Source organism: Bison bison, unplaced genomic scaffold, assembly GCF_000754665.1.
Source record: "Bison bison bison isolate TAMUID 2011002044 unplaced genomic scaffold, Bison_UMD1.0 scf7180017864516, whole genome shotgun sequence".
Classification (NCBI taxonomy): domain Eukaryota; kingdom Metazoa; phylum Chordata; class Mammalia; order Artiodactyla; family Bovidae; genus Bison; species Bison bison.
The window spans coordinates 4,404,328-4,430,374 of NW_011495069.1; the positions used below are offsets into that span (position 1 = coordinate 4,404,328).

Consider the following 26,047-nt stretch of genomic DNA (forward strand, 5'->3'; position numbering starts at 1 on the left):
AATGTTCTGGATAACCATGATGGTGTGGTCACTCACCTAGAGCCAGATACCCTGGAGTGTGAAGTCAAGTGGACCTTAGGAAGCATTACTATGAACAAAGCTAGAGAAGGTGATGGAACTCCAGCTGAGCTATTTAAAATCCTAAAAGATGATGCTGTTAAAGTGCTGCACACAATATGCCAGTAAACTTCCCTGGTGGCTTAGACAGTAAAGCGTCTGCCTACAATGAGGGAGACCTGCATTCGATCCCTGGGTCAGGAAGATCCTCTGGAGAAGGAAATGCCAACCCACTCCAGCATTCTTGCCTGGGAAATCCCATGGATAAAGGAACCTGGTAGGCTACAGTCCACAGGACTGCAAAGAGTCCAACACAATTGAGCAACTTTACTTCATTTCACTTCAGCAGTGGCCACAGGACTGGAAAAGGTCAGTTTTTATTTCATTTCCAATGAAAAGTAATGACAAAGAATGTCCAAATTACTGTACACTGAACTCATTTCACACACTAGCAAGGTAATGTTCAAAATCCTTCAAGTTAGGCTTCAAAGTATATGAACCAAGAAATTTCAGATGTACAAGCTGGATTTAGAAAAGGCAGAGGAACCATAGATCAAATTGCCAACATCCGCTGGATCAAATAAAAAGTGAGACTTCCAGAAAAACATCCACTTCTGTTTTACTGACTACACCACACTGTTTTATTGACTACACCTTTGACCTTGTGGATCACAACAAACTGTGGACAATTCTTCAGGAGATGGGAATACCAGATCACTTACCCACCTCTTGACAAACTTGTATGCAGGACAAGAAGCAACAGTTAGAACAGGATATGGAACAACAGAATGGTTCAGAATTGAGAAAGGAGTACGTCAAAGCTGTGTACTGTCACCCTGCTTATTTAACTTATATGCAGAGTACATCATGGAAATGCTGGGCTGGATGAATCACAAGCTGGAATCAAGATTGCCGAGAGAAACAACCACAACCTCAGATATGCAGATGATACCACTCTAAAGGCAGAAAGCAAAGAGGAACTACAGAACCTCTTGATGAGAATGAAAGAGGAGAGTGAAAAAACTGGCTTAAAACTCAACATTCAGAAAACAAAGATCATGGCATCTGGTCCCATCACTTCATGGCAAACAGATGGGGAAAATGTGGAAACAGTAACAGATTTTATTTTCTTGGGCTCCAGAATCACTGCAGATGGTGACTGCAGCCATGAAATTAAAAGACACTGGGTCCTTGGAAGAAAAGCTATGGCAAACCTAGACACTGTATTAAAAAGCAGAGACATCACTTTGCCAACAAAGATCCATATAGTCAAAGCTATGGTTTTTTCCAGTAGTCATGTATAGATTTGAGAGTTGGATCATAAAGAAGAATTGATGTTTTTGAATTGTGGTGCTGAAGAAGACTCTTGAGAGTCCCTTGGACTGCAAAGAGATCAAACCCGTCAACCCTAAAGGAAATCAATCCTGAATATTCACTGGAAGGACTGATGCTAAAGCTCCAATACTTTGCCCACCTGATGCTAAGAGCCGACTCATTGGAAAAGACCCTGATGCAGGGAAAGATTAAGGGCAGGAGGAGAAAGGGACGACAGGATGAGATGGTTGGATGGCATCACCTAATCAATGGATATGGGTTTGAGCAAACTCTAGGAGATAGTGAAGGACAGGGAAGCCTGGCGTGCTGCAGTCCATGGGGCCACAAAGAGTTGAACATGACTTAGTGATCGAACAACAGATCCACATAAATTTATTTAACGATTCCTTTTCCATTCCAGTTCAATGGCTCCACCCTTCAAAGGAACTCCAGGCAATATTCAGTGAAAATCAAACAAGCCAAAAAGCAAGCTTGATTATTACTAGTTATGGCCACAAGAGGGACTGGTACCTTCTTATTATCCACAACTTTATGGACATAGATGGTAGCTTGAGTGTATTCACGCAGGTCCCTCTGCTGTTGACACAATAAGCCTTCTCGACATTCTGGACAGAGTTCTAAGAAGAAAAAAAGTTTTTTTTTAAAAAAGGTAAAACCAGAAAATACCAGTAGCTGAGGAATTACTACCGAAAGAATGAAAGATCTAAAGGAACATTTCAAAGTTACCAGAGAGTATTTAGCAAACTACTACTCTTATTTTTTAATGGCTATATTTTATTATATGCAAATAAGTACATTTTTACTGTCAAAAATATTTGTATGGTCATTATATGATACTTTCCATCTAAGGAATATAGAATGGACCACCACGAGATCTTTAAGTAAAGAATACAATACTGGCATACTCTTTGCCTCCCCGTTAAAATTGTGACTTTTAACTACATAAACCAAGAGTGATATGAATACTTACTAGGCTCAGAAATATACTGTGTTTCTGAAGGGTGTGCATCTCCTCCTTCAGTTCTCGTGATTTTAATTACATGATCCACAACAAAGAGCTTTTGTATCATCTGCCACTCACTGGGCCATATGAGAGCTATACTGTGCAAAAAAACACAACATGCGTTAAGACACAAGGACAGAATCCATCTGTAAACCAAAACTATCCAAACCACTATTCAATACAAAGAAATTGAGAAGGAAAAGCTACACCAACAGCAATGGTAGTTTTTCAAATAAAAGAATGCTCTAACTTTCTTTTGTATGAAAAAAAGCAATGAAAGTAAATATACTGGAGTCACACGAATCAACAGGGCTAAACCTCAAAAGCCAAAGTTGAGCAAAGAAGTTAGCTACAGAGGGTAAGGACGTGACCTAGAGACACTGTCCTGGGTCCTAGCAATTTCTAAGGAGAAAGCAGGGCTCAGGAAGGACAGGGGAGAAGTAAGGGCAAGTAGCCTCAGGCAGCCTCCCGACTTTTATGGAAAAGCAGTCTTTTTTTCTAGTCTATGTGCTGCCAAAGGGAGCACAAGAAGCAGTCTTTAAAAAAAAAAAAAGACAAGCCAACCTCTGGTTATACCAGAGGAAATAACCCCACAATTCAAGAAAAGATTAGTTCTTAAAATAGACTATGTCAGACGAGACATTTCCTAAACACATTCTATTAATCATCAGAAACAAACATCGCATGAAGAGAAGAAACTCACAGTTTAGAATCTTCTTTGGTCATGGAAGCAAATGTAAACATGAGGCCCCCGTGGGGACACAGGAGAGCGCTGTTTCCGACCGATGACACAGGACTGCACCTGGTAGGTTTCCTACTCAAATGAGCAAAGGACGATCAATATACTTCACTATGGCATGACTGAAGAGAGCATTTTTTATGATTATTTTAAAATTACAGACATTTTTCAAGGATATTAATAATTAAACGTACTTCTTAGGATTATTCATTTAAATTCTCAGGAAAAAAAGCTTTCAGTATAGGCAATTATAGTAAAAGGTAAGGTACCATGATTATGACTCATGAATTAAAAATACTGTAATCAAAAATAAAAAAAGGGAAATAGGTAACCTTTGGTATCTACCTGACAAATTTTCGCCACTCTTCTACAAAGAACTGGGACACAATGTAGAGCACATCTGTTTCCTGGAACAGAAAAATCAGACACAAGTATCTCTTAATTCACTGCATTCTTAACCTAAATCCTATACAGAAAATGTCTCCATATAACTGTGGGTTGGCCCCTTAAAGTCTCGTAAATAAAATGGAAATAGAACCCTCTACCAAGCAACCACGAGGAAGAGTCGAATCCTCCAGCTTAGAAAACTATGCAAATGTGAGAAATGGAGACGATCTCATTATTCTGAAAGCACTGTTCACTCAGCAACTTGGCAAGGGCCTTACAAAGATGAGATGGACTCTGCCCCTTTGTGGGAATCATTATACCTCTGGCCAGTTACTGAGACACGGTCTGTTTTTGTCCTGGAACAAATTTGGAAGAGAAGTTTTCTGCTCATTTGCAATCATCTTATGTAAGGCTTCATTTTCTTCCCCTTCTCTTTCTAAAATCTGAAAGAGAACCAAGCAGGAAGCGATCAACCATCTCCAGCTGACAGCACAGGACCTGCCGCCTCCCCACACCTCCACTCAAAGTGCAATGTCAGTTCTCCTGGAAAATCAATCCAGGGAGGAGACACGTGACTTCCACAGCTGTCAGGACCGCGGGCGGCATGCACCTTGCACTGCGAACAGCACTCTTTGTAACTTGGAAATTCGGGAGCCTTTGGAAAGTACTGCTGCAGTTTGCTCCAAGCCTCTTTAGAAACAAGCCTTCTTTCATTTTCTGATATGCATAACTCGCCTAGGTCAAAAAGAAAAAAAAGGGGTGGGGGGGGAGTTTGAAAAAAAAAGTTAATATATACCCTGCAAAAATCTACTTAATACAAATTTGTAGCGCTTCTTATCCTTCTGTTCCAAAGTGCTGTAATTTTCTCTCTCTCTCCAATTTCAAAATCTCTAAATTTTTAGTTTCAACTAATTCTAAAGGAGCTAGCCATTCCTTTGTCCTTAATCTAGGTCTTTCTTCCTGCCAGTGAAGGAAGCAATAAAAGGGCTTCCAGAGGTTCTGCGGTGCCACTGTGGAGGCTGTCCAACAGCATTTCATCTCCACCTGCATTCAAACAGCACAATTTCCTGCAGAACGCATTTTCTCCCATTTTGTCTTATTACTTTACTAAATTCACCCTGAACCAAAATGCTGTTTTCAATGTTGTGTGACCCTGACAGTTAAATAGTGAAGCCATCTACTGTTAAGCTGGAAGACCCTCTCCAGTCAATACCCAGTTGCTTCGCTGTTACTACTGCAAACACCTGAATCCTACGGATCTTTAGAAACCGAGAAGAGCAGAAATAAGCAGAGCACCTTCCCTTCCTCAGATCACAGCAACATCCACACGGCAGTGACCCTGAGCCTCATCAGCCCGCCTCGATCTACTGCTCACATGGATGCTTCCAGCATTCCAGGGCCGTTCTCCCCACTCTATCCCTCATTCGTTCTGTGGGTCTAGTTCTGCTGCTTCAGCTGTTCCCAGCAGACAGTGAAGTGCATACATGGACCTTTTTGGTTCATTACCCAAAAAAATTCTTTAAGGTTCCAAAGGAAACTGTGTTTCTACTGCCATTGGCAAGATACCTACAAGTTTAATAAGAGTTAGAAAGCCAAGGGCTTTCTAAATGCACTATCTTAATTCTTTTGCTTTATGTATTTTCCATAATAAATAAATCAAGAATCAGAGAAATTAATACACTAAGGGTCACCACAATTGGTGAATAACAAAGCTGGGATATAAAAACCAGATCTGTCTCATCTAAACTCCATAGTTTCTAATGCCTCAAAATTCATCTTCTTAACTTCCACGCATCACTTCCTCTTAGTGAGCTCTGATTAATCCTAAGAAAAGATTACACTGCTTTAATATATTTACTACTAGAGAAAATAGGTCACAACGTAAAAATTAACTTTATTTCTGAAGAGTAGGTTAACAAATTTTTCCTCTGAGGTTATGAAAACTTACTTTAAAATGCTTACCCTCAGACAGAATTATGGAATTATTATTATTTTTAAATTTAATTGTTTTATTATTTTTTTCTTTTATGGAATTTATTATTATTATTTTAAACACTAACTGGATAATCAGATTTCAATTTAGTACACCTTTATGGTGAAATATAATACAGCTATAAAAAAGATTAAAGCAGACTTCTATAACTAATTTAAAAATAATTCCAAGGCAATTACACTTTTTAAAGTGGTTTCTTTTTTATTAAAAGTACCCTTCCTCTGCATATATGTGGTATAAACAAATCTGGTTCAGAAAGGGAGAGAGAATGAAGGAAACGATAATACAAACACATATTTTAAATAGGATTCCACAGGCTCTGGAGTCTACACTGCCTCTCTTTTGGGTAAGGGTGCTTTTACTTTATGACTGGCTATAATGTTGCATGTGCATTTCTCAGGTAATTAAAAAAAATAACTCAAGTTTATTTAAAAAGTCAGCAAAGTCTTCTAATATACTACAGTCAGAAATTGGTTAATAAAGTGCTTTGCTCTACCCCTAGCTATGCTTCTAAATTTAGGTTCATATTAACATATCATGATTTAATATATCTGGATATTGTTAAACCTAAAAATGAACTTTTACTCAAGACATGAATTTTTAGAAATCAGACTTGTATCCTGCAATATGTAACACTCTCTTAAATCTTAAGAGAAAGCCAATAAAATAAATTCATTTTGTAAGCAACATCTCTGAATACAAGGATCAAACGAGTCATGACAGATTTAATTCACCAAACATATCAGGATAATGTAATCCCCAAAGATTCTTCTGGTAAAAATAGAAATCTAGTTAACAATGACTTTAGATTCTGGATAAATCTCCTCCCTGACAAAATCTAGTTCAAACCCTAATATTTTGGGTCACAGAACATCCTAAGAATTTGTTTAAAAAGAAAAAAGATTAATTAAAAAACTGCTCAGCTCCTTAGTAAACAAGTGTAATAAACAACGTAAGTTAACAAGGAAGGTTAACTGTTAAATAAATGTAGAATGAAATGGATAAGACAGCCTGATGGATTTGGAATATCCGCAGTAAATGCTGAACTCTGAGACAGCAGTAAACCACCCAACGGAATGTAATCCGTGATTAGTTCACATAAAATCCGTGATAAATATACGCAAGCTTTAGAGTATGAAAATTCAAACAAGGATTTCTAGATAAAAATGATGTTTTAAAATGACATTAAAACCACAGTAACAGGGATCTTTACTGAAAGACATAAAATCATAATGAAGGATAAAAAAGAACAGAGGCAACAGCAACAGATATTATAGGAGGTTAGAAGGTGGATGGATGAGATGTAAGAAAAATGAACTCTAAATCGACGAAAGTCAAGAAGCAAATAGATTTACAACACTACAGAACTGCCCCCACAAACCCAGGAAATTGGGGTACTCGGAAGGGAACAGATTACAGTCTGTTTAAGAGACGGTTAAAATTCTGGCTCCCTCTTCTATACGTTCTACAGATACCTGCCCCCCTCTACCCACAAAAGACACAAGCTGCTCTGATGGCACAAAACCAGGGGCCTCTGGGGACGCAAAGCGGAGACGTGAGGCAGCACACTGAGGTGCATGCGGCTGAGTGAAGGTTTCATACAGAAGGCAGAGGTTCCAAGCCCTCTTCTCTGTAACCCTGAGGTGACAGTCGGCTCTGCAGTTTCCAGGCAGAAGGAGGAAAGATGCTTATGGAGAAATCTGAGAAGCCCGAGAGGAGATAATGAAATTGAGAATTCTGCAGTGAAACAGCCCCATGGGGACACCAAATGAGGAAACCTGGGGCCCCTCACACTGCACATGTGTGAGGCGTCCGCAGGGCACCTCACATGCTACACGCGTTGGGACCTGCACAGGGGGAAGTGTCCCAGGGCTGTGGACAGAGATCTTATTAGCTGCCAGAGGTGGAAGGGACAAAAACTGTCTATGAAGGGCTTTGGACAAACAGTACATTGAAAGATCCATTAAGTCCTTCAAATTTTAAAGGAAAAGAATTTCTGATTACACAACTAGGGAGAAACTAACCATCAAGTGTGGTGACCTTTAGCGAATGACTCACCTCTCTATGCCTCAGTTTGCTTATTCATCAGCAGAAGCAGTATAATAATAATCCAGCAGTGAGTGAATATCTACACACTTAGAAAACTCCTGGGCACAACACTCAACAAATGCCCAACCATCATCTTACTGCTTCAGTGCTACGACGACCAAGACCACAGCTCAGAAACAAGCCTAAATGTAACTCCACTGAGGGGTGGGTTCTCAGTTAGGTTCCACATCCTGCAGCTGAAAAACCTGCTGCCATGGACATGGTACACTGAGAGGTGCTATCCACAAAAGCAAGAACTGAGACGGTGCTTTTTAAACTCGAGATAACAAGGTGCAGCAACCAAATGGCACTGGGCTGCAGATCAAGCTAGAAGATCCAAAAAAAAAAAGCTCATGTACCGTTTCTGACAAGCTGAGGGGCATGGCACAGGTCCTGAAATCACACGCAGCTCTGCCATGCTTCCTAGTCAAAGCTGTAAAACTGAAATGACAAGATGAGAGAGGTGGGCTGAGAGCAAATGTCAGTGCGCGAGGGAGGAAGACAATCGGTGTTCTGGCACCATTTCACCCTGCTAAGCAGCATCGAGCACGGAAACTTAGTGTTTAACTACAGATTCCTCAACACTCAAAATGGAAGCACTTATGCTGTGTGCAACTCTACAGCAAAAGGTTAAAAAAAAAAGAGAGTTGATATGAAAGCACCAGGAGAAAAGCTAATTTACTCCTGACTGTTCGTATCACCTTCCTCTAGGGCTTACTTAATCTGTCTGCCATTCAGGGTTACACATCTGCCTTCAAACTTGTGTTCCTACTGTGCTCTAGTAACGCATCAACTGTGTCCGACTCTTTGCCACCTCATGCACTGTAACCTGCCAGGCTCCTCTGTCCACGCAATTCCCCAGGCAAGAATACTGGAGTGGGTTGCCATTTCTTCCTCCAGGGGATCTTTCAGACCCAGGGAACGCACCTGCATCTCCTGCACGGGAGGCAGTGAGTTTGTGTCTAGAAAGGCATGAAGTGGCACTCATGTGACAACTACTATCACCATCACCAAGGACTCTTCATTAACAAAATCACTGATTTAGGGACTTCCCTGGCTGTCCACTGATTAAGACTTTGCGAGTTCAATGCAGGGGGCAAGGGTTTGATCCTTGGTCGGGGAACTAAGACTGTGCACGCTGTGCAGTGCAATCAAAAGAGAAAAAATAAGGTGTGAATGAGGGCAAGGGTTAGGCATCAAGTATGGGTTCCTAATGAGGCAATGAAGAACTAATATAAGGAATTGATTCATCCCAGTCATAAAAAAAAGATGAAACAGGCCTTCTCTGATGGTGCAGTGGATCAGAATCCACCGCCAGTGCGGGAGACGTGGGTTCGATCCCTGGTCCAGGAAGACTCCATGTGCCTTGGAGCAACAAAGCCCACTCGCCAAAACTACTGGGCCTGCGATCTAGAGCCTGAGAGCCACAACTACGGAAGCCCGTGCGCCCACAGCCTGTGCTCCCAAGGACACAAGCCACTGCAATGGGAGCCTGAGCGCCGCAATGAAGACCCAGCACAGCCAAACATGAAGAGTGAAATAAGGCCATCGTAGCAACACAGATGGGCCCAGAGGTTGTCGTATTAAGGGAGTCAGATGGACAGGTATTATGATACCACTCATGTGGAATATAAAAAATACACAACCAACTTATTTAACAAACAGACTCACAGACACAGGCAATAAAACTTCTGGTTACCAAAGGGGAGGGCAGAGGGAGGATAAATAAGGAGTTTGAGACCAGCAATACATGCTACTACATATAAACTGGATAAACAGTAAGCGCAGGGAACTATACTCAGTGTCTTACAGTAACCCATAATGAAAAAGAATATATATGGGCATGTTCACATATGCAGAACCAGTTTGCTGTACACATAAAAGTAACAACACAATAAATTAACTATACGTCAATCAAAAAAAAGAATTCGGAGTATTCTCAATATGTTAGCGCATAACCAGAAATGCCAACAGGGGTTAAGAGATTCACCACTGACATCCGAGTGTCTCTGCGGCCAGTTTTTCCCAGGGGAGGGAGGGAGGGGGAGAGAGAAAGAAGGAAGGGAGAGTCAGTGGTGAACCCATTCAGTAGAAGGCTTGGAGAAGGAGATACCTTTCTGGCTTTCAGAGTGCTGACAATGGGAAACCATACGGTATATACAAGGAGTCCCTCTCCAAAGAAAAATCAAACAAACTCATCTATTACAAGTGGGCTCTCACTAAAACCAAATACATACATGAACAAATGCACAGGATTAATAAAGACTGGGAAACCGAGAGTATACATAGTACGCAGTAGCTAGCCAATCAATGTCTAAGACACTAAACCAGAAACAGTCATGAGGAGAAAATAAAAATGCTGCCTTCAAAGTGTTCACATCTGGATAATGACACAGACACAGAAATGGGAAATAACTGAAATCCTCCTTCAAGCTCAGAAAGCCCTTCAATGTGACAAGTGACAAATTTTCCCCTCTAAAATACAGGGAAATTCTATCTTGTATTATTTACAATTTTTCTTGTGAGGAGAAAGGAAAAGGTGTGAGAGGCACTGGCGTGAAGGCAGGCCACAGAAGCTAGCCGCTGAAGAGAGAGCAAGAACAGAACCACCAGGTCACGGCCAGTTCAGAAAGCCACTAACTCTGCCATGCCTTCCACATCAGGGCCTAATCTCTGAGCAGGAAATATTGTTAACAAAATATTTATGATATGCTAAACACTAACAGAGGAAGTCTGACACTTTGGCTTACCATGTGGGCACAGAATGTCTTCATTGAAATTCAATTCCTCCTCGTCCTCCTTTCTTTCTTCCTTTGATTCATCTAATCAAAAGACATACACAGAGTAACTCCTCTAGCTGCTACATTTAAAGTTAAAAGGAGCGAAGACACTACTCTACACAGCTTCAAACAGAAAACTTTAAAACATTCTAAAATCAGACCCGGCTGATTCTGACAGTTGAGCTAAGAAGTGTTTCATCTTTCCCTTAAAAGGAAAGAACAATTTCTGAATGGCAGTTTTACTTTTTAAAGATTTGGGTTATGTAATATGCATTTTTTTTCAAACTGAAAAACAGTTCATCTGTCTTTCCATTAATTCTAATCTACGTACGTAGAATACTGTGTCATAAACCAGGACAATCATATACATGTCATGTTACTTTCATCCATCGATTCTTTAGGGCAACGAGACAAAGCTTTAGAAGGCTAACGAAATAAGGATTCAACCTTTGATGCTAAATACACATAATTAAAACACTCCTTTTCCTGTTGCCAGTTCTCTTACAATGGCTGCTCTGCCCACTTGTCGACACTGTCCCAACTGTCAATTTGTAGCTGTGTGTACCAGGGAACAGGATCACGTAAGACAAGTCCTAAGACCAACGGATTACAGAATAGTGGTGCGTGGATTTTCCAGGTTAAGCACACAACACACTTTTGATACACTTAACATATATAAAGAACATTTACTTAAAATTAAATTAATAAATTAAAATTTACTAATTAGTCATTAAAAAGGTCAAGTAGGAAAAAAAAAAAAAGGTTCAAGTGGAAAAATGGGCAAAAACACGTGACCAGGTAACTCTCCTGTCTGTTTCTCAATCTGGGTCACACACTGTGGAAATTAGGCAGAGAAGCAGGTACTGCATCTGTGTTTACAAACTGATTGTAAAAAGCTGAAATAAGTTAAATAAATAAATATATACATTCTATATATATACACACACACACATTCAATGTATATTACATATATACATTCAATATATACTACATATTCAATGTATATTACGTTCAACTTATATATACACATGCAATGTATGTTTTATATATACACATATATATTCAATGTATAAATATATGCATTCAATGAAATTTAGTCGCTAGATTTTAAAACACTGAATGTCTTTGTAAAGTAAGATCCACAACTGTGCCAATGGAAGCATCATTCTGAAAACCCACTATTTACAGGGATATCTGGTAGAAAGACTTTGTTACTTCTACCTCGCTTCAAGCTTTTAAAATCTTTGAATGGAGGAAGGGGGAGATGAGAAGCATTTTATTACTCTGAAAGCAACATGAAGATGTTTTCAATCTAGGACACCAAGGCATTTTCTATTATGGCATCAAACTTTACTTAAAATGAAGGTTCGCTGGAGCCCCAAAGGGGACACCAATGCATGAAATGGAAAGGGAATTAGGGACCTAGAGAACACATGGCGGCTGCCCAAGGGAAGAAAGGTGGGAGAGGCACGGGGCTCGGCGTTTGGGATTATCAGACCAAGCTTATATATGTGAAATGGATAACCAACTAGTTCCTACTGTTCAGTACAGGGAACTATACTCAACATCCTGTGATGAACCGCCATGGAAAATAATATGAGGAAGAATGCTGCATGTGTGTGACTGAATCACTCTGCTGTACCCAAGAAACTAACACAAGACAGCAAGTCAAATATACTTTAATGTGGAAAAAAAAGGAAAAAAAAAAAAAGGAAAGATCGCTGATACATATAAAAAGGCTTGAAAGAACACAAGATAGTTAATACCCTGGGTCACATGACACATTAAAAGTAATGTTTTCGATCTTTGTTTTTAATGAAGTAGTTGATGTACAACTTTATGGAAGTTTCAAGTATACAGCACAGTGACATACAATGTAAAAGTCATATACGATATATAATTGTTATAATACATTAACTATATTTAAAACTATCTTTTCAAAAACAATACAAAATAAAATTGAAACTAATGTTAACTTCATGAAGTATACAGCACAATAAAATACACTGACCAAAAGAAAAACACTCTTCAAATTTTTAAATATTAAAAAAAAAATCACAGTTTAAAATTAATAGTGGCTTTGGGCTTCCCTGATAGCTCAATTGGTAAATAACCCGCCTGCAATACGGGAGACCCCGGGTTGATTCCTGGGTCGGGAAGATCTGCTGGAGAAGAGATAGGCTACCCACTCCAGAATTCCTGGGCTTCCCTTGTGGCTCAGCTGGTAAAGAATCCACTTGCAATGTGGGAGGCCCGGGTTCTATCCCTGGGTAGGGAAGATCTCCTGGAAAAGAGAAAGGCTACCCACTCTAGTATTCTGGCCTGGAAAATTCCATGGACTACATGGGGTCGCAAAGAGTCGGGTAAGACTGAGTTATTTTCCCTTTCTACTGTTTTTATATTCTTAAAAAGAAAAGGCAGTGACATGAGAAGTCCCATACCAAATAAAATGACACAAATATTCAAATGCAGTAAATACAGAATAATTTAGTAAAAGATTAAGAATATTAAAACAATAAAAATATATGTAGATAAAAATATATGTAGATAAATACTAATATCTGGAGATAAAAGTTAAATGAAATAATTTCTTATGGATCACTAATTGTATCTCTCAATTAATAAACTGTTCAAACAATTTCTATTTTAAAGTTAAAAGGTTTTAATGCCTTAACTCCCCATATCTTATAAAATACTGATTACAAAATTAAACTGAGTCATTGACTGACATTAATGTATTTTCCTATTTACAAGCATAACTTCAGAAATATCCAAAGAATTTATAAGTAAAATGCTATTCAAAACCTGCATTTTCTCCTGGATGAAAAATGCAGAAGTTCAAGGTCAATCACTTAACACACTCAGTCTTCCAGTACGGCTAATAAACTATACATTGGGCAATTTGCAACAGACTTTTCTTAAAAACTTTAGCTGGAGCAAAATTTAAAATAATTTTTCTTGGGACTAATTAGAGAGACCCAGAGCCCACAGCAGGTCAGGTTATGAGGAGTGCCCCTTGCTCACTTTAAATAGCTTACAATATTTTACTTGTTCTGAGACATTTTTGAGCGCTTTAGGCATTACATGGAAGGAATTAAAACAATTTTGAAGGTGTAAGTGTTAGTCGCTCAGTCATGTCTGACTCTTTGCGACCCCATGGACTGCATAGTCTGCCAGGCTCCTCTGTCCATGCGATTCTCCAGGCAAGAATACTGGTGTGGGTAGCCATTCCCTTCTCCAGGGGATCTCTCTGACCCAGGGATCAAACCCAGGTCTCCTGTATTGCAGGCATATTCTTGACTGTCATCAGGGAAGCTCCAAAACAATTTTACCATAAACAAGTGCTTACAATTGTGGTATAATTCACAGCCACCTACAAACAGGTTTTATTGATAAACAGTACCTTTATTCAAGGTGTTGCCATTCATTTTCCCGTTGCTTTGGTCTGCATCGCCATCTTGCTCATCAAGCTGTTCAAGAGCCAGCTGGCGCCAACTGCGTAAGGAGGACTTCCCCACCCAAAATCCATCACTGCTGTGGAATAAAGAGAGAATGCAAAATTATGCAGGCAACATTCTTAATATCCTTCTCCCTCCTTTCCTTATAAAGATCACAACAAAACTGAATCAAAAGTTCAATATTTGCTTCTGTGCATTTATACTTTTTTAACCTATTTTGGCCATTTTTACTCCTCACTACTAAATTACAGGTAATCAGATGTGCAGTTTGTTAACATTCTTACTTCAGCCTCTCTCAAGGGGACACCCTAAGGCCAGCTAGAATGGTTTTCCAACATTAGCATTTCCTGATTCCATGACAAAGGCGAGCACCGGGCCTTGGGTTGTTTAGGCCTCAGACCCACACCTCTGCTTCCACCTTTTATAATGGATGGAATACAGCCAGGAGGGCTGCCACCCAGCTCTATCTTTGCCTCAGTGGCGATCACTGCGAAATTTAATCTGGCATGCCTGATCACTCATTACCTTCTTTCTTCCGAAGAACCCAAGTCTCTATTATTCATAAATGATAAGCTACTTGGTTTTTAGCCTATGAAACAATATACACCATGTTAACATACCTCTTCACTGTTGCTTTAAGCAGATTATTTACAGTTTTATAATCTTCGTTTAGTTGGTTCTTCAGACGCAGCACACGGCAACGTTCTACTACACACTCCTTACACAGGGCTTTCACTGAGACAGAGAGCCGAAGAAAAGACAGCGTATTCAGACAGGTTTTCTGTGATGGGAATGGTTTCAGCACTTCATGAAGCAAGGAAGAATGTGAACCCAAAGTCACTAATTCAGACGATTCAGCAACCTGGTATGCGTCCTAAATTATTTTGGTGACATAAACATCAAGACAGCAATAGGGCTATCCTGCATAAGGAACCATCGGTTATAAAACGTTATACTGTGCTTTGACTGTCTGTGCCACAAAGTAAAACCTTTTACAAGATTTTGATGCAAGTTTTGCCAGACCACCATCAAATAATGGAGGCTGTAAATGAGGGGAGAGTGATCAATGTATCTGACAACTCTAAATGTCACGTTAATTGTTTAAGACCTTCATGTGGGTATCAACCAGACCAATACTGTGAAGGGTACTGAATAAAATAACAAAACACTACTAGATGGCTTTCTCAAATGTATCCTGTTTTGTCTGCCTTGTCAGAAAACAAAACAAAACTGAATAAGCAGTATCAGTTTCTTTTCTAATGTCGTAAATATACCATGTATAATGCTTCTTAACTTATACTTGAGGCAGCAGATCCTTTTTGCAAAGTACACGGGAGATGAGGTCTAAGCACAGTTTGAGTCAAATGATCATGGAGACCACAGGAGGAGCAGTGACGCTCCCACATCCACAACTGAGACCAGCACCGAAAACAGACAAACGCTTAAAAAGATCATGATGACGGCTTAATGCAGCGCTCCTTTTTAAGTAGAGAAGACAGCTTGAATTACCAGTTAGTCTTGGTCCTCCTCCATATCTACTGTAGAAAATGTCAGCCGCATATTCAGATATTCTCTTCATAATCGATATTTTATCAGGATGAAGCTTGTCGTGGGAACACAGGCAAGCATGATTATCAATAGGCTTGGTAGGTGTTGACTCATCCAACCACTTCTGCAGCCACTCAAGAGAGACGAATTCATAGGGCTCTGAGGAAGAAAGCAAGGGAAAGAGCCTATGTATTTTTATAGCCTTCTGACTGAATGACATTCATTTTCCTCAAAAGACAATGCAAACTCTTTCCAAAGTTAGGAGAAGCAAGAAGACTCATTGTTCAGGGAAGATGTCTGATGAGTACAGCACAAAGCACCGTTTAACTACCCCTCAACTGAGTTCCAGGAGCTGTGCATGGGGCCCTGTAAGATCGGCTGGTATTATTAACCACATTCTACAAAAGAGGCTTCCACAGAGAGAAGTGTCTTGCTTGATAGCACAGCAGAGCTCTGATCAGGACACCCAAGCTTGGTGACAAGCCACACTCGAAGCTAGCTCGCAAATCACATAGCCTCACTCCCATAGTGATTTTCATAAACACTTATCATCCATGTGTGATACACAACTGAAAGTTAAAATGAGAAGTCTGACTAGGTCTTAAGTTAAAAAATTAACCTCACTCAGCTACAACTGCACAAGTCCGTTTAAACACCGGAACTTTTCTTCATCCAAGATGATACTGACATTGATTAAAAGGTAGTTGATTTCCCCACACAAATCCATATTATGTATTTCAAGAAATTAAGTTATGTTAAGCAACTTCTAGGATGAAGTGCACCAGAGTCAAATGTATCGATTCCAAAGTTGGAAAAATTAAGATACAGCCAGACACCTCAAAATGAGTTTTAATTTGGGAAAACAGAGCCCCAGAGTTCCATAAAAGCCAAAATTAAAGATAAAGGGCCAGCTTTGATTACTTACAAAGATCTCCAGTGAGTCCCAGCATAAAACATAGAAGAAAACATACAGAGGTTGAATTTATGTATTTGTATTATGATACTATTTCTGATGAGATCTGAGGGATAGACAATTCAACTCAAAAGCCCATTTTGACCAATTTCACACTTCCCTGAAATTTACAAGTCTGAAAACTAACTTCCATTTTAAGTTCAGTGTAAAACATTTCAATTTTTACAAAAACAAAATTCAGAACTGTTGGATCCCTTATTTGTGCTAAAACTGTATATCACAAACTGAGGGCCTCGCAACTGATTGGTCAGCTCTGACACAGCTGCAGAGGAAGAGCCCGGGACCGCAAGCTGAGTCCAAGTTCTGCCACCAAGAAACTGAACTTGAGCAAGTCACTTGAACTCTCCATGCTTCAGATCTTTTACTTGTAAAATGAAGGTAATAATACCTGCCTTCCACCTACCTCACAGGGATGTTGCTGAATGTAAAAGATAAGATATGTGAAGCATTTTGAGCTTTGTTGGAGGAAAAGAGATACAGAAAAGTTAATCGTATATCTGTACAATATGTAAAAGTGGAGACCTTAAGACTCAGCACAGGTAACATGACTGGGGCATTTTACAGTACATAATGGTAATGAATGATCTCTATCCAAAAGAGCAAAAAAGAAGTCTTAGCATAGCTAATCTTTTCCCAAGGAGAGTTCCCATAGGTTAAACTTTTAGCAATTTCAAGGCTATCAATACAAGATATGAAGATCAGAAGAACCTTGGAAGAGCTATATCAATTTCTACCAAGAGTCTCCTTAACTGGGGTCTACACCAAACAAAGACTCTTGGCAGTTTCTCAAAGATGTTCTCTATTATTGTGATTCCAAAGCACGGGTAATCAACTAACAAACAGGACGAAGAACTCTGTCAGGTTGGGATAACACGCTGCATAAAAATCTCAGCATCTGATGAAGTGAGAAAACTATTAAAATATTTACCAAAGGAAAATGTATACTATGGTTCAAAGGTATTTATATACAGTTTTAAATGCCTGGATTTTAACAGGAACTTTTCTTTTGAAAAGGGATGAAGTCTAGAAAGACCACGGCATCAAAAATATCTTAAAGAATTTACCTAGAGATAATTTAGGGTTATTAAAAAATAATTTATTTCAATTTAAATAAAAAGGGCCAAAAGCGTTCTGGTTCCTGGTGAGGTTCATATTTTATAGTAAATGACCCTTCTTTTAATATGTTCACAAAGACTTAGGAAAAAACGTAACAAGATTTGATTGGCAGCACAAAACCATGGTCATTAATTTTGAGATCGACAGTATTTTAGGAAAACATGGACTTTCTACCACGTATGCTTACTGTAAATATGAAAAATAATAAAGCTCATAACTGCAAGAGCACTGATAACATATATACATACTCGGAGAGCGTAAGTACAGGTTCTTATAGGTGGAATGAAAACAGCCAAGAGGAGTACAGTGTAAATCTGAAACGTGACATGTTTGGACCACGAGCTTTTAAAGCGTGACTCAAAACCAGCACTCTAGTTCATAGACCCAGTAAGTCCTTTCTCTTGTCCTGTGAATCCAGGAAGCTATGATCAAAGTCCAGAAAACAGATTTCGAGGTACCAATTCCTTTGAATAAATTTAGAGATGTGAATTACACGTTCACTTCCAAACTGTTTCCAGTAAAATTAAGGTCAGTCTAGTTCTTTGTGATAATCCCAACTCTTGAAACAGAGTGAGAATAACAAGTTACAAAGAAAGCTGAGAATCAAATTAAGGTACAGTTCAGACAGAACTTTTGAGAGATATTCTTTGATATTCATTTTTTGCTTAAAGTTATACCAGTAATGGAAAACTGAGATATCAAAACAACAAAACCACAAGTACAATTATGCTTGAGTATTTATTCTCTAAAATTAGTGAAATTGTCTCTTTTTTAGGTAGGAATTGGGTATGGGGAATTGCCTATGAAATGACAGAAAATATATTATTACAAATGGCATACCAGCCTTAAAAGGTTGAGGTTTCCTTTATGAGGCATTAGATAAACTTGAATAAACATACATAGTAAAAGAATGAGCTGGACTGTGTGGGATAATTCTTAAGAAATTAGGTGTCAGCAGAAAGCTTTCCTATCCTCAGACGATTTGATATTCAATTTCAGAATAATCTAACAGTACCATAAAAAGAGCACTCATATGAAAGAATGCCTGTTAATACTGCTGGCGCACAAAGCATGCAAGGAAACAGACTAGGCAAGTTGCTTCCATTGTAGCCTGATCAGATTTTTTCTTTTAAAAATAAGCTAACGTCTCACAAATTAGAGATATCTGTAAGAGTCATATATGCAGAGTGCTGACCTAAACCTCATAATTTATTAAGAGCTTCCCATTTTTAAAAGTACATGGTAAGAGTTATACGGAAGGCTACACGTTAAGTTAACGCTGGTTTACATAGTAAGCGTTAGGGCATCAGCTGGCATTAATGGGTTATAAATAAGGAGGGGCAGAGGAACGTTTGTTCATATACATTTGCGGACATAAAAGAAACAAGGCACTTAATGGCAACAGTGCTGTCCCAGAATATCTTACAGACCAGCTCCAGCAGGTAACCTTTGGTACAGCTCCTTAACTTCTTCGTGCTTGGCTTTTCCTTTATCCACACTCTGCTTACGCATCTCGGCCATTTCCACACACCACTCCTCAAATTTGGAATTATCTCGATCCACCAGCTCCTGAAGAAAGGCTATTCAGAACAGAAAAGACAGAAAAACCTTTATCCTGTTTTCCAAAGACCAAGAACCGTGCTGAACTCTAAAGTACAACAAATACTGGTTGAGATTTGGCAGCAACTTCCCACTGCGGTTGCCCTCCAGCCTGCAGGCAGAAGTAAAGCTGAAGACAGCCCCTGATAACACCAGGGGCTCCTCAACCCGCTTCTCCATAGTATCAGCCAACTGGAAACACCCAATGGCTCAGAAACGCCACTCAAAACAAACGGTGCCACAGAGCACAGCACAGTACTAGGTAAAGTGACAACTAAAGACTGCCTTCAGGCAAGCAGCAGCTCTTCCTTTTTTTAAAAAAATTAAACCTAGAAGATTTATAAGTGGCTAAACCCACAATTACTTTACAAGCTGAACAAAACACAATGGAACTGCTCTTTAAATTCGTCCTTATTATCCAAGGGCATTTCTTTCATTGCTTTTGCTTTTCTTTAGGAGGTCAGTGGAATAGCTCTGTGAAAGCCTCCTTTATTTTAAAAATTCATCACTTTAAATCAAATTTATGATTATATGCACTTTTACCACTTACCATATACACAGTCAACCTATCATAACAGATAAAGGTCACCTGTTCTAATCATTGATCTTGGAGCAAGGTATTCAGAAACCTTTGCCTTAAGTAACCCTGAAAGCTGCGTACCTGGCACCTGAATGGGCGTGCCGGGCCTTTCCCGGGTCTGCAGCCTATAAACCAGCATGTAGGCGTTCCGGGAGCAGTGGGCTCCTCTGCCACACTTAGGCTTCCGTGTCTGGGACTTGGCAGGCTCTGCTGAGGTGAGAGAGATGAAAAGGTGATTAAATTACAATTCCTATCATTTGTTCATTCTTTTGTAGGGGAGGGAAAGCAGTGGGGGTGGTGGTGGTCATAGATAACAATTCCTAAAATACAAGCTAAAAATACATTAAAAGGCAATGTAAATTTTGCAGGCTGGATACATTTTTGAATGTTTATTAACCCCCAGCGCCTGCCATATTCCATTTGTAAAAGCTGCAAAGAAAGTACTGTTTTTCACAATGACTAACCTGAAGCAAATATATAGATTTTATTTTCCTGTTGGTCTTAAATTACAAAAATAAATCTAGGCTTAACTGCACAAAGAAATAAAATGAAATGTTTCCTCCCCCCTCCCCAAATGAAATGAAATGCTAAGATGAGCCACTAATCCCTATGAATTCAGAAGCAGAGAACGTTAGTGTTTTACATGGCATGTATATCACATGAAGGTGGCCTTCAAACTAAGTTTGATTATCCCAGGATAACTTTCTAACGGGGAGGAGGGCATGGACAGTTCTGAGGAAATCAAGAACCAGATCCTCAACTGCCAGTGTACTTTTCTAAAATTGCTGAGGTTCCACTGATGGTTTCTACTTCTCCTTTCAGTTATCCGTCTCCCACTTTACAAAAGAAAGATATAAGCTCCTATCCTGTGACAAGTCTTATCAAAAGATTTATTCACAGTAAAATTTCGTTGCGTTCAATCCTTTTAAAACCTGTATTGGTTTTATCGAATATATAGGAATATTTATTTAAAACAAACAAACAAAAAAACCTCAGAACACTTTCTAACTTTTCGGAGCTTTACAGTTACAGAAAACTTATAATATTCCATCAGAACAAAATTCTCTAGGGTCAGTGTGATGGAAACACTAGTACAGGACAAAGAGGAAGTATTAAAAAAAAATACTGTTATTAAAAAAATATCAGTTCATGTAACTTTGAAAAGAATGATGGGGATGCATGGAATCTCTATGTTATATAATTTCATTTGGATACAAGAGTAATAATGCTGCAGTTTGTTTCAGTATTTATAATTTGTCAGAAGTTATATTATTGGGAGCTACTTAAATTTACAATGAAAAATCGTGGATTTTAAAGTGTGCAGTGAAACACCAAAGTTGTTCAATATTTCTCAGAGAATCAGGAGCAAAAAAGCTTAAAGACTACAGTAGTAGGGAATTAAAAATCTCAGCATGTAAAAGGAAAACCTGTTGGTCATTTCTAACTAAAAACTATTAACATTTAAGATGTTCATTAACTTGTGTAAGGTGGAATATAAAATGATTCATAAACGTTCACAAGAGAATATAAGAATGAATGACTAATGGAATTTAATAAGGATTTTCTATTTTTGATAAAACAGATAAAAGCAGCAATGTAAGCTGCATATAATGAGGCATTAAAATACTGGAACGGGATCCTAACATGTAGGGTCTCTTCCTCTTGAAATGTTCTAAAATTTAAGACTACCTATATGGAGAGCCTTAACAATGCTTTTAATCCTACGATTTTCTTACTAAAAATGAAACAGATCAAAAAAACTCAGTAAAGAACAGTTAAATAATAAAAAAAAAAGAACAGTTAAATAAAACTAAAGTTTAATTATTCACAATTTAAAGCTAAATGTCAATTTTGTTCCTATTAAGAATATCACAATAAGAAAAAATATAAGCAAATGTTAACTAAGGGCCTGAGAATTAGCAGGTGAAGTGGGAGCAACATTGCTATGTATCTAAAATGTGACTTAAAATTAGGAAACACTTGTAGCATCACACCTGGGTGGAGCACTACTCACAAAGCTAAGTCCAGCACACCTCCCACTTTCACTTTCAAGTTCTATGGAGGTACAACTGATGAACAAAAAGTGTACATAAAAAAAAAAAAAGAAAATATTCATTCAAATTACAATATAGCCACTACATGACTACCTGCAGCAAAATTCCCTATGCCTTCCTCGAAAGCCAGTGTCAACTGCCGTGGTCCTTCACTTGGGCAAGTGGTATTGATCCTTAGGAAAGGACAGTGGCGGGAGACACCCACCTATTCCCATTCCTTTTCCCTTTCTGCATCTCATAGTCCAAGTGACAAGCAGTAAGAAAGTGATCAAAACTTCAGCCAAGATGGCTCCTATCGGAAGACCTGTCCACTCCGTTAGACAATAAACGGGTATTTAGCCCACGAAAACCAAGGTGATCAGAACTATATACTAGAAACTATTTCAGGAAGCACCCTATATAGCACATCTCATTACCATGGAACAATAAGCAGCTTAATCCCCACAGAGGCATGGCTCCACCCTCTAGGGTTGGGCTAAGATACTTAACAGTGAAGGGGAGATGCTGTTCAGAGAACAAAGTTCCCCTACTATTACTTCTCAAAAATATATGTCCTGACCCAGAGAAATATATAGTCCTGATCCTACTATATTAAATCTACTACTCATAGTTTTTAGCTTAATACTTACCACCCTCTTTCCTAGCTGCCCACAATTAACCTGTTAATTGAAAATGAAACATACGCCTTCAGACTGTACTAAAAACAGGACATTATGGAACCATCCCTAGAGCAAAATCACCTTTTCCTTTTTTGTCACATCAGATGGGTAATGTGCCAGTGTCGTAACAAGATCTGGAAGGAGGCACGAATCACGCAATAGCGTGAACACCCAATCATCACGCTCATGAACTACAAAAGGATCCAAAATCACTTTTTGAAAAAATCCAAGCATTGCTATGAAAGTTCAGAGATTTCACGTGTTTAAGAAATGCAAATAGCATTGATAGTCCATAACAATCTTGGGCCATAATAATTTCTCACAGGCATTTTTGTTAAAAAAAATAAAATTATATTTTAAAAGGGCACTCACAACTTAAAGGTTTTACCTAGATCTTCCTCAATCCCTAGTTGTAATTTCTTCCCCTCCATCTTTTCTATGTCTTCATCATTAAACTTATACCATTCGCCAGACTGTGGATCCTTCACGTGGGCAATGTAGTGGCCAGAATAAGCACTCACTCCTCTGTGTATGAGGACCGCGCTGAGTTCATACACATAGGACCCACCTAGGGAAGGAGAAGGGGAAAAAGTGAAAGAAAGTTTAGATGACAGTATTTCTTCTTACATCCTGAGCCTGCACTGTAACGATTACAACTCTTTATGCATCCAGTAGAACCCAAAACAGGTCACCTTAGATTTAAAAAATTTAGTCTCATAAAATAACGTGGTAGTCATTGTTTTTATCACCTCTCTGTGTCAACTCTCTACTCCCTCTGCAATATGTACCGATCCAAAGCTACAGCATTCTGGGCACGTAAGGGTTACGAAGTCATTCTGTAGTATACTTCCCCTTATGCACTAACAGACCGAGCCATATGCTTACCAAGAATCAGTTGTTCATATTTTCATAATGAACAATCAAAATGTTCATATTTCCTAACTTCTTACAAAAATTAACTACACACAAACTAGTAAGATTTGAATGCAAAATCGAAAAACTACTATTTCTAGAAAAAAAGAGAATTAAAAAAAAATTAGATATAAGTCATTAAGGAAAATTGCTTTCAAAATAGGTGTAGATAAGAGAATTCCCCAGCAGTCCAGTGGTTAGGACTCTGCGCTCTCACTGCCGAAGGTGAGGTTTGGATCACTGGTCAAGGGACGAAGGTCCCACAAGCCACAGAGACGCTAAGCCCATGTGCACCACAACCACAGAGCCCAGGCCCCACAACGGAGACCCAGTGTAATGCCCCCCAAAAGTCCTGAAACAACCCATGGAACTAGTCGTGGATGTCTCCACTAAAAATAAACAAGTAAAAACTGGCCAGGTTCTTACAGCATGCGTGAGCAAGGGGACCTTAAGCACTGAACTTGGTCTGCAACGATACCTAACCCATAGGGACCCCAGGAGCCTGGCAGAAAGAAACCTAAGGTCTCTCTGGAGGAGGTGGCTTCATTTCAGCCCTAAGTGAATCGCCACAAAAAATTTTACAGGGACTTCCCTGTTGGTCCAATGGTTAAGACTCTGCTTCCACGGCGGGGGGGAGGAAGGGGGGGTGGGCAGGCGTGCTCAGATTCAACCCCTGGTGGGGGAACAAAGATCCCACATGTCACACAGTGCAACAAAAAGTAAAAAATAAAAATACCATAAAAAATTTTCCAGAGATAACCAGGTACAGAAGAACTGGTAACATTAAAATAACCAAATGGGACAGCAAAAAGAAACTTACATAATACTCCAACAATGTCAGTCATGGATTATAAAATTAGGCTTCTATGTTTAGAGAAATGAGAAACTTGAAAATATAGGCAAGTGACAGGAAACTTTAATAAAAGTGATGCAAATTTTAATCAGAGAATTTTAAGAGTGTAAATTAACAAGAGTGTAAACAGATGAACTGATCCAGTTAAAAGAACAAAATTGTTTAATTAGATTTTGTTCATAAAAATTTGAAATTCTTCAAAATACAGACAGACACACCAATGATGTTTTTCTCCAGCCACCAATGGCCCAGATGAACAAGCAGAGGAGGCAGGTTGAGATTAAACAATGGGTTAGGCTTCACCTGGCAATATCCCAGGAGGCGGAAGGGTAAACTACACTATAATGCTTCGGGGTACAAGTTTATATAGCAAAATGCTAAAGCCAAAACATAAAAAAAGTAGCGACTGCCAGACAACTCAGACTAATGGCTCTATTTCAGGAGGAAGGAGATTGCAACCAGGTGGGTCACACAGGCGGGAGTGGGTGGTACTCAGGAAGATATTCACTTCGTGATAATTCTCTGAACCATTTATTTCTGTATTTTAATTTTTATGGATGCCTTCTATTTTATCATTTTTAAAAGAGGAAAATAGAGTGGAACAAGATATATGGTATTTAAATTATAGAAAGACAAGGTAGGTTATGACCTTCAGAAGGGCTGAGGGAGGGTGAAGACAAAATCACTGAAGGAGAGAGGTCGTTATCAGGTCAGCTGAAGACTGTCTACAGCAGCGGCACTCAGCAGTATCCCTCAAATTATTAATGAAGACAACAAATCACAGAAGTATTAGCAGTAACTATGACTATTACCAATAGATAAAAGTTTTTATTGTCATATTATCACTGTGCAGATAACCTGATTTTAGTTATCAATTCATTAAAAAAAAGAGTACAGAATTAAAATTCCAACTTTATGAAAATCCTTAAGCTGTGGGTTTCTCGGGCAATTTAAAAGATCATTTATTTCTTCTAAGTTTTTTTGTATGGTATGAGAATAGAAAAGGAACTGATGTTTGTCTGGCATATCTATTCCCATTTAAAGGGCTTCTCTGGTAGCTCAGCTGGTAAAGAATCCACCTGCAATGCAGGAGATCCCGGTTTGACTCCTGGGTCAGGAAGATGTGCTGGAGAAGGGAAAGGCTACCCACTCCAGTATTCTCAGGTTTCCCTCCTGGCTCAGCTGGTAGAGAATCCGCCTGCAATGTGGGAGACCTGGATTCGATCCCTGGGTTAGGAAGATCCCCTGAAAAAGGGAAAAGCTCCCCACTCCAGTATTCTGGCCTTGAGACTTCCATGGACTATACAGTCCACAGGGTTGCAAAGAGTCAGACATGACTGAGCAACTCTGACTTCACTTCTATTACTGTATTACAAATCTGTCTTAGTATTTTGATAACTACATTTAAGTGGTTTCTTCCAAAAGTCTATGACTTTTGTTAAGACTTAATGTTGTCTATAGGGTATTAAAATCCCCAAGTAATATCGCAAGAGTTAAGATAGTAAGCTGTTGAATATTCAAGGTATGAGAATCCCTCAGTCTACACATCTGTGTATCTGCAGGTTCACTATTTAAAAAAATAAATTCTCCTTTTAAAAACATATCACCTTTTTAGATCTATCTTTTCTGTTTTGTGTGGATATACGTGTGCAGACACATAGGAATAAGAATACAGGAAAAATAAAAAGACTATGAAAGTGGAAGCATCATTCTTTACAGTATGAATTGGACAAATATATAATAAACTGAATCATGATAAGAACTATTCGAAATCATACACTGGAGTCAAGGAAAGGAATAATTTGGGAATTCCCTGACAGTCCAGTGGTTAGGATTCACAGCTTTCACTGCAGTAGCCCAGAGTTCAATTCCTGAATCCTCTGTGAGGAAACTAAGGTCCTACAAGTGGCAAG

The 26,047-nt window shown here is 38.9% G+C and overlaps 1 protein-coding gene across 1 annotated transcript in view; it reads right to left on the reverse strand.

The window, feature by feature from the left end:
• Positions 1 to 26,047, reverse strand: part of USP48 (ubiquitin specific peptidase 48) — a 72,171-nt gene that overhangs the window by 13,913 nt on the left and 32,211 nt on the right. Inside the window, exons 12-24 of the mRNA XM_010830234.1 lie at positions 22,758 to 22,937; positions 19,738 to 19,866; positions 18,908 to 19,057; positions 15,350 to 15,547; positions 14,461 to 14,575; positions 13,786 to 13,916; positions 10,353 to 10,424; positions 4,132 to 4,256; positions 3,842 to 3,964; positions 3,480 to 3,541; positions 3,099 to 3,209; positions 2,363 to 2,493; positions 1,903 to 2,009 (exon numbers count right to left, since the gene is read on the reverse strand). Of these exons, the coding sequence (XP_010828536.1) occupies positions 1,903 to 2,009; positions 2,363 to 2,493; positions 3,099 to 3,209; positions 3,480 to 3,541; positions 3,842 to 3,964; positions 4,132 to 4,256; positions 10,353 to 10,424; positions 13,786 to 13,916; positions 14,461 to 14,575; positions 15,350 to 15,547; positions 18,908 to 19,057; positions 19,738 to 19,866; positions 22,758 to 22,937 (1,634 nt within the window). The remainder of the gene's footprint in view (positions 1 to 1,902; positions 2,010 to 2,362; positions 2,494 to 3,098; positions 3,210 to 3,479; positions 3,542 to 3,841; positions 3,965 to 4,131; positions 4,257 to 10,352; positions 10,425 to 13,785; positions 13,917 to 14,460; positions 14,576 to 15,349; positions 15,548 to 18,907; positions 19,058 to 19,737; positions 19,867 to 22,757; positions 22,938 to 26,047) is intronic.